This window comes from Parasteatoda tepidariorum, chromosome 6 (assembly GCF_982258835.1).
Source record: "Parasteatoda tepidariorum strain Cologne lab strain chromosome 6, Ptep-v5.0, whole genome shotgun sequence".
NCBI classification, from domain to species: domain Eukaryota; kingdom Metazoa; phylum Arthropoda; class Arachnida; order Araneae; family Theridiidae; genus Parasteatoda; species Parasteatoda tepidariorum.
The window spans coordinates 38,912,743-38,929,108 of NC_141760.1; the positions used below are offsets into that span (position 1 = coordinate 38,912,743).

The following is a 16,366-nucleotide window of genomic DNA, read 5'->3' on the forward strand; positions in this document are numbered from 1 at the left end:
ACCATAGTACCCGCCACGACGCGAGACAGGTGTCTGGAGGAGTTCTCCTGAAAGCCGCACTATACAGTATCCAGCTGGAATACCGAAGCTGAATCCTATCTAGCATGTTTGTGATGCTTTAGGAAGACGTGTAGCTGCTCTCGATTCTCCTCGCTTTGCGAAAAAAATTGACTCGCGCTTCCAAATGAACTAGTAGACCGCGTAACTAAAATCACCACACATTGCTGTATTGTTCCTGGGGTTAATTATACCCCATACTGAATGTACTTTTTCTGTTCCAAATCATCAGATCTTATTAATTTCATTAATATGCTAATTCTGTAACACCATGTATGTCTGTGGTCAATACTTTTTATATTTTTTTTAAAAATTATTCTAAGCATTACAATGTGTGCCAGTCTCATTAAACGTATGCGTAACGTTCTGAGTTATGGTCAGTTTTGTGATTTTTCTTTAATTATTGATAACCAGTTTAGTTACAAAAGATTGAAAAAAATAGCATTTAAATGATTTATTTCATATCTACGATCTTTTCACTTTTTTAGGAGAGTAATGACTTTAATAAGGTTGTTTTCCCTTTTTAGAGGTTTTTCTGAACACGATTAATTCAACAAGAGCTCATAATGAATATTATCTAAAATAAAATAGTTCAAATACTACCATTTAAATAGATATCATGTGCTCTTATAAATCTTTTTATGGTATTTTTCCATTTTCGAATAGACAATGAATAAAATCTTTGAACATACAGCCTAATATTTTTAGTTTTATGTATTTTTTATAAAAGCAAATTTCTTCACGTGGAAGTCAAGATACAGCCCACAAAATTGTAAACATTCCGAAAGTCTTTTTTTACTTTAATTTCAATGATGCTGCTGATTGCTAAAATTTATACAGTAACAAAGACTGTTTTAGTCTTTGGAGAATTAAAATGAGTGACTTCTTGGTTAATTAATATTAGAAACTGTGTTCTTTTAATAACACTTTTATTTTTATTTAGTTTAGAAAAAGACGAGATTGCTTTGAATTTAATAAAAAAATTGAATTTATCTCCCGTTGTTTATTTATTATTTAAAACTAAAGCCTTCATTATTGTTTTTCACTGTTCATTTTTTAAAGTGCTCATATTATGAATTAAAATTTTTACGAACATAAAGAATTAAAATTTTCCACTTATTATTAAAAACAGCAGTTTGGAATAATTACGTTGTTAAAATTTTTTGATTAAAAGGAATTGCTTTACATTGTTGAAAAATTAAATGTTAATAGGTTTTAATATTTAGATAATATTTTTAAATTATTTAAATGATCTGAAGTGATAGAGAGAGCTGTTAAGAGTGTAAATATGTCTTAAAATTACAAACTATGTAATGGTTTTATTTATTTATTTTTTAATTAATAATAAATATTCTTTTTCATTTCCTGGATGAGCTTCATGATTTGAAAATCATACATGCTATGACATGTACTCATTCGTCATGGCATCCGTTAAAACTCAGATGACAAACTAAAAAAGAATAATAGTATAATTCTATGGAAAAAAAAATATTCAGACATAAAAGCATAAGAAAATATATTTATGAAATTCAATGTGTGGAAGTGAATTTACAGGAAAATTATTACTCTAGCATTTATTTTCATGAAGATTGTAATGCTTTACTGATAACCGGTGAAGTCCGAACCGATGAATTGAAACAAAGGATTTCCTAGAAGGACTCTAAATCAAATTTCAGAAAATAAAACAAAATTCTCAAATATTTCTTTTAGAAAAAAAGAAATATAAAATATCACAGCTGTCACAATTCTCTAATGTCTTGACAGTAAAAAATTATTACATTTCTTCTGAAATCGCTGACATTTTTGAAAGATGTATAGCTAAGATAAGAAAGATAAAATGCTGTTCTAAGTATTTCCGTGATATAAAAAGGTCTAAAAACATTTAATGTGCTCAGGGACACGTAAGAAATAGCGTGACAATCTTTAAATAAAAGTTTTATCTTTTAAAAATTAGTTTATAACTTTAGTATTTATCAAATGCTGCTATAATGAGGATTTTAGTTGGAATACTTTTAGTAAAGTTGATTTTCTAGTTTTAAAAATGATATAGGAAATGTCTGTTACTTAATTCTTAGTTTATTTATATTTTTATACGATTTTATCTTTGTTTATTGCATAAATTAGGAAAGAGCCATATCATTGCTTTTATTTTTTATAGTTCGGAGGGGGGTTTGGGAGGAAAACATGACGTTTCAAATTATTGTTTTTCTAACTTAATTATAGAACATGGGATTGGAAGTGTACAAGATTTTTCAATTAGAACTGGAAATCTTTGGGAGGCATTCTGGTTGTTTCGTAATCACCATCCTGAATATATTGTTTCTGAATCTTTGTCAAAAATAAAATCGACTTGATGTAAATTAAGCAACTCACAAAATAGTAAAGCTAGAAAATAATTTACGCTATTCAATTTCGAGACTCTACAGCTGGCGAAAGTGAATTAAAAAAAAAATCTTATTGATTGCTGAGAGAAATTCAAAAACATTAATAGGAAATGCCTTTGAACTCCTTGTAGCTTTCTCCTGCAGTTAAACGATATTTATGATTTTTAAGACTACCCTCTCGCTCAATAATGATTCATCTATTAATAAATTACTACTGTGGTTTGATTCATCTCCCGTTGGTGTTGTGCTTACAGTAGGAAAATTTCGTGGTTTTCTTCTCCAAGTAACGCAAATGTGGATAAGTTGCATCAAAATGTTCATCACAAAGGCTATTTTGTCCCGATGCTTTATCCAGGAATTTCTTTGTCTTCTTGATTGAGTTGCAAATTACAGGGGTACGGAGTTTAAAATTGATAACCGCTTCGAATTAGGTCAGCTGTTCAACGCTTGTTATATACAAAAAAAATATTAAAAAAATAAAAAATAGTGATTCATCTGAATTGAGATTGCGAATTTTCCTCACGGTTTTTCTTCTTCTCTTCTATTATGTGTGCATCTTTTTAGTTCAATTTGAAAGGAAATTTATTAGTACCTATTAGTAGAAGGGACTACTACACCCTGCATACGTCAGAATGTAGACGTTTTTTATTGGATACTTCATTGGATACTTGTATGTTTTATATGGATACTTGTCTAATATTGCATGAAGAGAATACCAGAAATTAAGACTACTTTTGTTCTCAGCATACTGTAGTGATAGGTTACCATACGCATAAATGCTCGATGCAAACATCACGTTTATGTTTTTAATAAACCATAATACTTCTAGAACAATCTATGGTATGATTTAAAAATAATCCGCTTTAAAATTAATGTCAGTTCTTTATTGATATTAAAATATTATAAATCTGCCCTTCTATGCTTTCCGCATACTAAGCTGAGTCATGCTTTCTGTGCAGAAGAATAATTCTGGTAAAAGTATCTCACTTATATGGTAATGTCATTTTCCGTTAATTCTAGTAAAAAGCCAAAAGCCAAGCTATATAAGCCATTCACTTCGCAATCTATTTGCTTGTATGGTAATGGTTTACCAGAAAAATAGTTTTTATTACCACACATTAATTTAAAAAGCAATGAAAAATGAATTCAACGGAATGGATGGTTTTCATACTGTGCCCGATGGTATTAGGATAAAAGTATATAGATGAAATTTAACCGAAGTGTCTAATACTAAACATGGTAATAACACCATATTTTATAGTTAATGTTACCAAGGTCATTAACCTAAGTACTTCGTAAAAATTACCATGATTTTTAGTGTTTTTATTAAGTCATAAACAAACTATATTTTACCATATTCTGGTTGATCATATTTTTTTACCCAGTGTAGAACTCATATGATGGCGTATTTCTTTACTTAAAAGCTTAATTCCCTTAGTCTGGGACGGTGTAATAAGAAGGACGGGTTGGTGCTATCCTACAAAGAGTTTAGATTGTCTGTGATTACGTATAAACACAATGACTGTTAGAATCAAGGAAGCTTAATACGTATAATGCTGATGCTTTATCTTTTATTATAAATTTATTTTACTATTTTTCTTTAATATCTGATTTACTTTTGATCAATCTCTTTTAAAGTAAAAGTTTGACTGTTTGAAATAGGTAATAAATTTATAACGCTTAAACTGATACACATTTATGAAAAAGTAGATAAGAACAATTCTCCTAACATTGCAATACAATTGTTTCTCCTTGCAAATGAAGGTGATGTTAATTGTAACAAAGATGTATTAAATACAAATATCTAACCAAAAATATTATAAATTTTTGATGGTTTCTTTAAAAAAAGAACTTAGCAACGTGTAGTACTTAAGGAGTCACAGGTAAAGTATTAAAAATAGCTAAGGTGTTGAAAATTGCTAATGAAAAGAGTTAAATCTAAATTAAAAATAAGTTAAAAGAAATAGATATAATTTTCCAAAAATAAATAAATTGAGAAAGTAATGAACCACGAATCATAGTAAGTTTATCCTATATTATACAGTTATCATATATTTCCCCTATTCTTTACAGTTGTTTATTAATATATAGAACATATTTCTTAATTAATAGATATAAAACTTATCAAATATGTCAATATTATATGTATTTGTTATTTTATAAAATGTTTAAAATTCAATAGTTTCCACATAAACTAAAACTTAAAAATAACAACCAAAACAACAGAAATATAAAATGTCTATGGAATTTACGAAGGTAAAACAAGCTGAAATAAATTTTTGGCTGTTTCTGTAATTTTTTGTTGTGGCTGTTTTATGTATTTCCACTCTCGGTATTTTCCATTGTATATTTAAGTAAATTGAACAGAAGATGAAGTTATATTTATTTATGAAGCTATTTTATAAATTTGTAATGCTGACATTACTCAACAATTTTCATATCCTATATTTTTTTATAATCAAATCAAATAATTAACTGAAGAATAAAATAATTAACTAATGAGTCAAATAATTAGTTGAAGAAGTATAAAAAGAAGGAATTCTGTAAAAATGGAACAAAAAAAACAGTGGTTTATTTCTTATTAGTTAAATTCAATGCTAAGGATATGAGCAGGCATCACTTTATATTCTGAGTTATAATAGTTGATATAACCCTTTTTACAGGTGATCCATCACCAGCTGTTCGTTGGTGGAGAGATGCAGAGCTCCTTGATGACTCATACTACATCACTCCGCAAGGATTTGCAAGAAATGAATTACTGCTGTCAAGTCTAAGGAGAACAGATCTTCTAACAAAGCTCACGTGTCAAGTCTCAAACTCAAACCTCACAGAGCCTGTTACCAGTTCAGTCATCATAGACATGAACCGTAAGATTTTAGTTACTCATAGAATTTTAAATATTTTACAATAGCAGAAGATATGATTGAATTTCGGTGTTAAATGTTGAATTTCTGCTCCACATTCAGTTTTTACGTAAGTTAAGTTACGATACGTTACGTTAAATTTCTGCTCTACATTCAGTTTAGTCGATAGGGGCAAATTATATTTAAGGCGTTACTTTCATTATACAGGTAATTTAACTGCTCTGTAAAAATTTCCTGATCAAACTACGATATAAAATACTGGCACTTTGTGATCATCATTCGTAAAACCCATTTTAGCGAGAAATTATAAAATAGTATACCGTAATAATATAAAATAGACTTATAAAATAGTATACCGTAATTTTTACAGTAATATTTATTTAATTAGAGTAAATCAGCTGTTTTACCGTAATAACTGCTTTAAAAATTACGATATATTACGTTTTAGTTCCGTAACATGTTCCAGTAACATCGAATTTTACGGTAAACTTTCTTGACTGCCGTAACTAGTCATTCGTCTTATGTTAGTCTTTTAGTTTTATATTAGTGTTATATTAGTCAATTAGTCTCATATCATTGCCAGGGCAAAAAAAAATCAAAACATTATACATGTTTAATACTGTAATAATTTATGTGGTAAATAGAACGGAAGTCCTTAACTCTGTTCAATATGTAGCATATATAATAACTATAGTCAAAGCGAAAATTTTTTTCGATTAAACTAAAAACCGTCTTATTAATAGTACAAAAATCTTAGATTGCAACATTTATAAACATAATTTGTAAGCATTTTGTAATTCGCCTAGATTTTTTTTTAAACAAAAGAAAGATTTATTTTATTTTTTTCCCATTGTGCCTTCATGTAAGAAGGAAATAATCTACAAGAAATATACATGGTATATACAAGATATATACAGTATACGAGATATATACAAGAAATATACAAGAAAATAAATTAATCTACAAGAAATACAGAAATCATTTCTTAATAATAAAATATTTCAATCTGGAAAATCATATACCATTCTACATACAACCACTAAGCATGCTTGGAACATTTATTTTATTTATTTTTGAAACGAAAAAAAAAGTATGTCTATATACCTACCTGTACTCTACACGGCAGATGGCACATGAGGTCTAAAGTATTTTTTTTCCACGTATCTTTGTCCCGGCCTAATTTTGCTCTGCACAGATCTTGGTGCAAGTATATTTGCCAAGTAAGTTTCGGCCTTCGACCTTTACGTTTTTGGTCGAGCAATTGTGATGCTAACAGGACTCATCATCGTCATAGTTGGTTAGACAGCCCAATGTGAGCCAATGACTTCCTCTGAAGATTTCTCCATGACGACTTCCGATTTATCTTTGATCTCCTATTTTTTTCATTAATTGCGAGAAAATCAGACTCCACTGAGTCAGCCCATCTCAACCGCGGCCTTCCCCGCTTTCTTTATCCAGGGGGTCTGAAAAGCAGTATCTTTTTTATTGTGTTGTCGTCACTCATTCGAATCACGTGGGCGATCCAATTCATTATATTTATTTTTATGTTTTTAATAATATCAGGTTGCTTATAAATCTTGTACTATTCAGAGTTAAATCTCCTTCTCCAGTTATTGTTTTCATTTACACCACCAAGTATACCCCGCAAAATCTTTCTCTCAAATATTGCGATACAATTTTCCTCCAATTTTGTCATTGTTCAAGCTTCAGAAGCGTATGTCAAGACTGGCTGCACAAGAGTTTTATAGATTAACAATTGTGATGCTAACAGGGCTATCCAATTTTAAATCCCGTTCTTGTGATCCGGTAATACCGATATGTTCAGTCAGTTTCCATTTTCTCTTCAAAATTTCTTCCTGGTTAGTTGAAAACTTTGCCCCTTTTAACTAATTTTTATTTAAAATATCGTTAATCCAGACGATTTTTAAAATAGTTCCTAAGCTTTTGTTCAGAATTTTTCTATTTTATAATTGTATACATTGCAACTTTAAATTTAATACATACATATAATATAAATCAAGTATTTAGTTAAAAAAAAAAGCAAGCCACATTAAGGAAACGCATCACTTTAAATTTATAGGATACAGTATTCCTGAATCACAAATTCTTTATTCTCAAATTAATATTTTTTATGTAAAATATATTTAAAAATTTCGAAAATAAAAATTATTTCAAGTTATTGTAGACTTGCTAGTCGCTTTTAAAGTAATTTTAAATAAAAGAATCACCTTATACTTAAATTTGAAACATGCTAAGTGCGATACTTACTGCTTACATTATTTTAAAAAAAGTGCTACATTTTGTTTTGTTATATTGATCTTACTTTTATCTATTTTGGACGCATCCCATGAATAGAAATTTGACAACCAAGTTCTTGGCTACAAAATATGAAACCTTTCTGTTGTAGTAAAGAGTCTCTAAATTATTATTATTCAGTAGCATATTGCTGTCGCAAATGAGTTTCCATTTTATTGATTTTTTTATACTCAACATTCTTATGAATATTTTAAACTTTTTCACGAGACACAAAAGAGAATATTGAGGCCAGATAGATTATTATATCATGTGATGTCTAAATATGTACCATAAAAGAATTTTTCACAATTTGCATATGTAAGGCAATAACATTTTTTTTTTTAACTTGAATCTCTTAAAACGCTTCTGAATATCTTTCAGAATCGAGGAACATCCTCAAAAGTTATATTTTATACAATTTATCCATAAGAGAAAAAATGAATTCAAACTATTCCTTAAACTAACTTCCATTCATAAGTAACTGTTTTTAAACCGAATTATGTCATTCAAATTCATGCAATTGAATTGTGCAAAATAATAAAAGCTGATTCTAAAAATTTCACTTTGGTTTTTTCATGATATAATATCAAAAAATAGCAAATCTGGATATCTTTTTTTAATTTCGAAAATAAATTTTGACATTTTACTTTGAATATAATTTAGATAACTTACAGTTGTAATGCCAAATAATTATAGTTCATTTTCAATTTCCAAGTACTATTGAAATTGTAACATGCGTTTATGTCATAATAGATTTTAAATCATTGAATAATTTATGATATAAATTGATAAACGGATTTTTTTAATCTATTTCTAAGATTTATTTTGATTTATTTGAAAAAAATATTTTTGGATGATTTTTTAAATATTGTAATCTACTTAAGGATTTATTAACTTAGGCATATTTTAGTAATATTTAGCAAAATTTAGCACAATAAACTTGTCATGTTGCGTAACTTAAGTGTGTTTCAAATTTATTGAATTAATACGTTTCGTTATTTAAATGTCACGTCCACTTTTTCCTTAATGTCCACTTTTATTTGAGTTTATTTTGTTTTTTAGGATCTCCAATTTTTATTCAATATTTTATTTCTCTGAAAAAGATTTTTATTATAATGCGTTGCAATCTACTAAATATTTATGGTAATTACTGTAACCTACATCACAAAAACAGAAAATAGTTTTTTTTTTATTTCCAATTTCCCACTTGTGTTAATAATTCATCAATGTGGGTTTTTACAGGGTAGATTTGTTGGCCACTCTTTCAGGGGCACCATATTAGGTCGGTCAATATTGCTACCAAGGTGAAGACAAATAGTACAGAGAATGAAAGAACCCCCATCACTTGCCCGGGATTCAAACTCAGGACCTTTCTGATGCAAGGCCAGTTCCCTAACCCCTACACAGTTTGCTCATCAGACGGAAAATTTTTGGAGTAGTTATTGTAAAAATAAATTGACTTGACTTTTTTTTTATATGGTGCAAGAAAAAAAGCTATTCAAAGAATCTCAGAACAGTAAATATTAAGATAAAACTATATCAGTTTTGACAGAAAAAACATTCCTGACCTAGAAATTTAAATAAAAAAAAATAGCTCAAATAACTTTTTTTTTCCTTTAATAATACAGGAAGTGCATTTCAGTATTGTATTTAATCAAAAAAAATTTATATTAATCATTAAGCCAACTTTATCTTAGAGTAAAATAATGCTTTTGATTAATTAAAATAAATGTTTTACGGGTTTTTCATGAAATATTCAATTGATGTTAATTTTGAATGAGCATCAATGAAAAATAAACTGCTAGTAAGCATAATAAATCACCGAAATTTATTTTGTGTATTTTATTATTTCACTGTATATTTTTATTGTAAATTTGGCTAATTTAGTTAATAGCTAAAAACAAAATCCCGCAACTATTATTATTTTGTTATTAAGTATTTAGTTCCTGTGAGAAAACTGTTTTATATATCTTCCTACTGCTTACATGAGATTCGAAATAAATGAAACCTGCATCTATAATTATCTCCATTGCTGGAATTTTAATTTTAAAATTATGATATAATAATCAGCAGCAATCTATAGGAGCAAGGCTTTTCGTTAGGTAATGGGCATTGAAGATAGCCGAGCACTAGAAATTCTTCATGTGTTGGAGGGAATGGAGGCATTATTGTGGCGTCATCCCTGGGGCTCGACCCCAGATCTGTCTGTCACGAGACTGCCAGAAAAATCCCCTTGACTATAATATGCATGCAGATGAAAGGAACTAAATGGCATCATTAGGGTTGCTTAATTGGTGTGATAAATTTCTGGTTGCTTAACTGTGTTAGGTGAAAGCTGTAAATAAACTGTTTTTCTCACAGTTAACAGTTTGATTACCAGCTTAAAGGTTATTTGACTGTTTTTCTTTTACATATTAAAATAACTAGTAAATAAATGTGATTCGACCAGTTTTTCTTAGAAATTTCTGACAGTGTCCTGTTTTTCAGTGAAACCTACCGATGTGAGGATTACAAGCATGTACAGACCAATATCGGTGGAGCGTTTTACGGAAATTGTGTGCGTAGCCAGTGGTGCAAGGCCTCCTGCTCAAATTTCTTGGTGGCTAGATGGAGAGAAATTGACTTCCCGAATTACAGAAAGTACTGTTCGCGATGAAAACTTGACAGTTAGCAGTCTGTTATTTGGTCCCACCAAGCATGACAATCAGAGAAATTTGTCTTGTAGGGGTGACAATCCTCAAGTACCAGATAGTGTTTTGGAGGATACGTGGATATTAGATATTCATTGTAAGTATTACTTAACATAGATTTTATGAGTGACGTAATAATTGACAAGCAAAGTTTTATTATCATGCATATACACCCTCAAACACTGAATATAGTTTTCACAAGGACCAAATATATTTTATATATATATATTTTCTTAAATAACATTTCTTAAATCTCCAATTTTGAAAAAAAAATCAATTTAGAAGAACGTCATTAAAATCCATAATTCTTAATTTTTTTCAAGCAAATTCTTATGAATCCAAGCAATACAGCATTAGAATAACTTTTCAATTATTTGAAAGTCGGATAATAGAATAATTGTGACTTCGTTTTCATATTGACAATTTTTTCAAAATTTTCATAATTATCATAAAAGACGCTAAAGTTAAGTCACTGAAACCTTAAGGCACTGAAATTTAATTTTAATACTTTTAAAAGTCGCATTTTAATATTCAATTTAGTTAGGGAAAAGAAAGTTACGATTTTGTCTTTAAGTTATCTTATTTGATTAACTGTATTATTATCTTAAATCATGTTGCATGTTTCAAAATGACCTACTTTTAGTAGTACTTTTTCTTGTTGGTTTTTTAGTTTTTTCAATATGACACTTATGTTTAGGGGGGGGGGAAACTTTCCCTGCCTATTTAAATACTATTATTTTTTTATTTATTTTGAGTAGCATTGTTCATGAGTATTAGAATATTCGAGAGACTTTCACTGCAGTTAAGCGTTCAAAAGCTACTTCATAATGGTAAACGCGATTGGCTAAAATGCTTATTAGAAACTATTTTAAAGTTACTATATGTTATGTTTAGTTAGTCTAAGAGCGTTGGTCATTCAATCGATAAGCAGAGAGATAGTAGTGAAAAGACTTCGTCCCATCAATGCAATAGCGTAAAAAAAATTGTTTTCATGAATGTTTTTATTATTAGTTTAGAGGATAAGGAATATATACCATGAAACATTCCACAAAGTAGTTAAAAAATAAACTAATAATTTTAATAATAGAGATTACACAAAGAACGTTTAGCTTGTCTTGGAATTTATTCTATAAATATAAACATCTAAACCACCCCAAAATCCAGCTTCCTACCAAGACAAGCAAAGTTCTGATTGGTGAAAATAATCACATCATTACATAGGGAGTTTGGAATTTATGTTTCAGTTTTATAATCCATCTTCACACTGCCTCTCGATAAAAGTAGTTAAATTTTTTTTCGCTGATGCTTATGGGTATAAAAAATGCATACCAGCATTTTTTTTGCAAATAAAATTCGATTTTAGAATTTGGGAATTCTTATAATTTTTAATCACTAAGCGGTGGTGACAAATTCCACTCCTAGAATAAGTTGCAAAAGTATAGTTTTGATAATTCTTTGCAATGACCATTAACCTCAAAAACTATCAACTGTAATAAATACCGGGCTAGTGTAAACCAGACAGCGGCCTTTAATTTTAAAATTTTAAAGAGGTGTCTGGGAAGGGAATACCGAGTAAGTGTGACCCATGAAATGACCCTCAACCTAAAGACTGTACAAGGTAAAGCTGTCAATGGTCCCTAAAAAAATAATAAATAAAAAACTAAAAAAAACATCGTAAGGAATGCGAGCGTAAATCTTCCAAAACACATACGTTCTTACGGGGTAATTATCCCAGTTGAATCGGTAATTATTTATGATAGCCACAACTTTTGAAGAAAAGGATAATAAATGCACATTAATTACATTGACAGGTATTTTCTATGCAGACAGGTGTTTTCTTTCGACTAAAGGCCATTCCTCCGTATTCCGTACTCCGACGTTTTTTCACACCTTAGATACAAAATCTCTCGATAGAAAGGAAAATTTCCCCCAAAAATTTTTTTGCAAAATCTGGAGGAAAAATTTTTTTTTGTTAAGTCTAAAACTGCTCTCAACGATCTGTAAAGCAATTTCTCAGCAGCCGTTATAGGCCAAGGGGGGAGGGACGAAACGATCTAAATTTTTTTTTTTTTTTATAAGGCAGTAGGATGCAGCAAAATTTTTAGGATGCAGTTTGCAATTGATGGAAGAGTTTAAAACTTCAATATTTCAATTTCAAGCTGCGTCTCAATGTGGTGACTTAGTTTCTTAGACCAATCAGAGCTTTCCTTGCTTTTTTGTAGAAATCCGGATGTCATTCGGATCTGCTTACATGTGTCAAATCCCATTCGTTGTAAAAATTGAGCTTGGTTTTCTTAATCTGACAGCTATAGAGGAAGAAAAAAAAATAAGTAGTCTTTATTTGTGATGTTAGCGTAAGTGAAGGAAGTATAATATGTTCGTTACTCGATTCTCAGATACGACGACACAAATAAAGTCAGAATCTTCTATTTCTATAAATAGCTTTACTGTATAAAAAGCTAAATAAGTTTTTTTTCACATGCATTATAATATTGATACTAGATATATGAATACTAGATATAACATTAACAATTAGGAAGTATAAAGTTTATTATAAATAACCTAATAATAAACCTTAGTATTTAAAACGTTTCTTATATTTTTTGTTTGTATTACTCTGAAAATTATAAAGTTTTTTATTTTTTATTTTTAGTTCCACCTCAATTATCAGTAAAAGTTGATAAGGAATCTGCAATTCAAGAGGGTGATTCTATCAATATGACATGCGTTGTTCAAGCTAACCCACCAATAGTAGAGCTGGAGTGGCTGAAGGACAGCCAGTCCTTAGGTCCCACATCCAAGAAAAGTACCCGAAGCAGGATATTGCACATTTCAAATGTAACTTCAGAACATAAGGGGCGCTATCAATGTGTAGCCACCAACAGTGAAGGAAAATCTGTCAGTGAACCTGTATTGCTCAAAGTACAATGTGAGTTTAATTGCTCATTGATAAAATAATATTACCTAATGTAACACTCCCCCCCATGCCCCCCCCATATATATATATATATATATATATATATATATATATATATATATATATATATATATATATGTGTATCAAACTTAATGATAAAATAATCACTGCAATTGTTGTTTCGTCTATAAAAAAAGTTCGGAATTGCCTATTAACTGTTAATATTATAAACCATATATTATTTATCATTGTGTATATTGATGCAATTCCCAATGCATAAGTTATAATGCAATATTTATTGCAATAGAATGAACAATTATTGTGTCATTACAATGTATTATATTTAAAATTATGAATTGATGAAACTGGTTTGTTAAATGAAAAAATAATTGCTTGAGTGCCTAGTGTTGTTCTTAAATTTTTACCACTGTTGCCCTTTTTATTCTCCAAATAATACTACACAAAATTAATTATCGGTATATACAAATAATTCATATTCTGATGTACAAATTATAATAAAATATTTTTGTCTGGTTTCTTAATATTTACCTTGTATTTCCGAGAGCTACATTTTTCTAAAATATTTACGAAGTTTAGTTTTCAAATTAATCATATTAATTTAAAAATAAATTAATGCAATTATCCTCAATCAACATGATGTGTACTAAACTGTGCCATTTATTACGCTCTTTTCCGATCGATAATTGGTAGACTTTAAATAAACAAATAAATTTTGTTTACCAAAATACTTCAGCTCACCATATAAAATAGAATATAAGAACAAATTCCAATTTATTTTTTCGCAATGTTTCACATTACAGTGTTAATATTGCGTTTTAAAACTTCATGATTGCTTTAAATATCTTAACCAAAGCTTATTTTATCTACAGATGTTCCTCGTTGTGTTTCGGTCCGCAGCAGTATTTATGGTGTCGGGCAAACTGAGTCTGTTTCAGTTGCTTGTGAGGTTGACGCAAGTCCTTCTACAGTATCCTTCACATGGGCATTAGATGGGGCCAAAATACTTAGTACTGAACAGTATTCTAGCAATGGATCTCATAGTGTCGCAACAATATCACCCAGGTCCCCCAAGGACTATGGACTTCTGATGTGCTGGGCTAGTAACGCAGTTGGAAGACAGAGGGAGCCATGCACATTTAGGATCATTCCTGCTGGTATGTAATTTAAAATATAAATTTTTGGATCAATTATTTCCTAACTATTGTAAAGCTAAAACGTATTTGTACTTCATCATGATAAAAAGTCCAGGTTCCAGTTCAGAAGCTATCTTAATTGTCTGCAGGTAGACAATTTTTTGAAATGGGCAATTCCTGAAATTAAAATTAATGTCATCAATTATTCTCTAATGAAAAGATAAAAGCCTATAATTTATGACATATTATCTCTAATTTTTGAAAATAGAATAAACAATATTTTCCACGAAGAGGAGGAACAGAAAACTAAACATTCAGATATGTCTTAATATGTACAAAGATGTGTACTTTTTATTTTCCTGAGGCAGGTGTACGTAGGAAGTAAATTAGAGACAAACTTTTGCTTTATTTTTATTCTTATATCTTTCTTTGACCTCTTTTTAGCCATTGTCTAAAGGTTTGAGAAATATTGTCAGTAATTTGGCAATTATTTTTTCTTCTATACCCTATTTTTAGTCAAATTTTTTATTTCCATATTGATTTTCGTTCTGTAAGATTGTTAATATCAATGATTCAGTAGAAACGTTTGAGATTTTATTTATTTTATTTGTAAATTATTAGTCAATATGTATCTGGTCTAAATAATTTAAATATGTCTCCGTTTGGTTTTTTAAGAATCGCGTAATTGAATTAGTAAGTAGTAATCGCAAGCTTACTAGAATATGATTTTGACCCCAATTTCCATTTTATATTAGTGTATCTAAAATACACTCATTTCCTATCATGTTGGTATGAAGAGCATGGCTACTAGAAAGTTAATGATGAAATGTAACCATAAAACTTTTCAATGAAACAATATTTAAAACATAAATAAATAAACAAAGCAAAAAAAATATTTTACTTAAAAAAATAATAATTTCACGAAAGTAATTGAGACAAAATCTTTAATAATTTTCAATCCGGTCAATGTTTAGCGATAACGAACTTTTTTTCTGGTCATCTGCTTAGAAATAGAATGTTCCCTTGATAAAACAATATGTTCTTGACATTAAATGTTTGAAAATATTAAAATTCTTATCACTAAGCTAATTCAAATCTTTAATTTATCCAACAGGACCACCAGAGGAGCCACGCAATTGCCTTATTTCCAACCGTACCACACATTGTTTAGTATTAGAGTGTGAAATGGGACACGATGGAGGGCTCACTCAACTTTTCCAGTTGGAGATATTTGGAACTGATTCCGACAAGTTTTTATCCAACGTCACCGCCCATTCTGCTCCTAAATTTACTGTTTGCTCTCTGCCTTCCAGAGAGTCGTTGGTGCTAATTGTTTACTCTCTCAACAACAAAGGAAGAAGCAAGCAGATAACTATGCATGTGAGCAGCACCGAATCTAATGAAGCAGAAGGTAAATGATATCTTTATTAATTTTTTTAAGAAAAATAAAAAAGAACGAGAACAGTTGCTAGTTAGGAAATACACCAAATATCTAATATAAATAAGGTATTTACCATACATTCGCATACCATACCGTTCTGTAATTTTACCAGAAATTTTTGTTCATCTTAAAAAAAATCAGAGGGAACCCGCGTGATAATTTACGAAGTATTCGGTTCAAAATACACATTGGAGGGCCATGGAGGCTCAAGGGAGAGAGAGCACTCCCCTCCGAAAGAGGCAACCCGGTTTCGAAACCGAACAATGGTTTAACGATACTGATTCCAATCCCGGCTCGAACCAATCACAGTGCTGACGATATATGTCAATGATAGATGGATCATGAGTGTTAAAACCACCCTTGCCGTCAGGTTAACTTTGGGTTGTTTTCCTCTTTTTTCTCTCTATGTAACGCGACGCTGGTTAGTTCCATCAAAAAGTCCTCCACAGAGGCATTCTCAATCCAGGAGTTCAGTTTTCTCCTGAATTGGATTCAAAATTTGAAGGAGACGAATATGAACATTGATAGTCGCGAACTCAAAATTGGGTCTGCTGTTCAACGACT

General features: G+C 29.8%; 1 protein-coding gene across 3 annotated transcripts in view; it reads left to right on the forward strand.

Moving 5' to 3' along the window:
- The window catches only part of LOC107444069 (adhesion molecule nephrin), a 134,039-nt gene that overhangs the window by 85,650 nt on the left and 32,023 nt on the right, over positions 1–16,366 (forward strand). For all 3 annotated transcript variants that reach the window (XM_016058142.4, XM_016058141.4, XM_087165680.1), the window contains 5 exons: positions 5,105–5,308; positions 10,088–10,387; positions 12,944–13,219; positions 14,098–14,382; positions 15,476–15,772. In XM_016058142.4, coding sequence (XP_015913628.2) covers positions 5,105–5,308; positions 10,088–10,387; positions 12,944–13,219; positions 14,098–14,382; positions 15,476–15,772 — 1,362 coding nt within the window. The remainder of the gene's footprint in view (positions 1–5,104; positions 5,309–10,087; positions 10,388–12,943; positions 13,220–14,097; positions 14,383–15,475; positions 15,773–16,366) is intronic.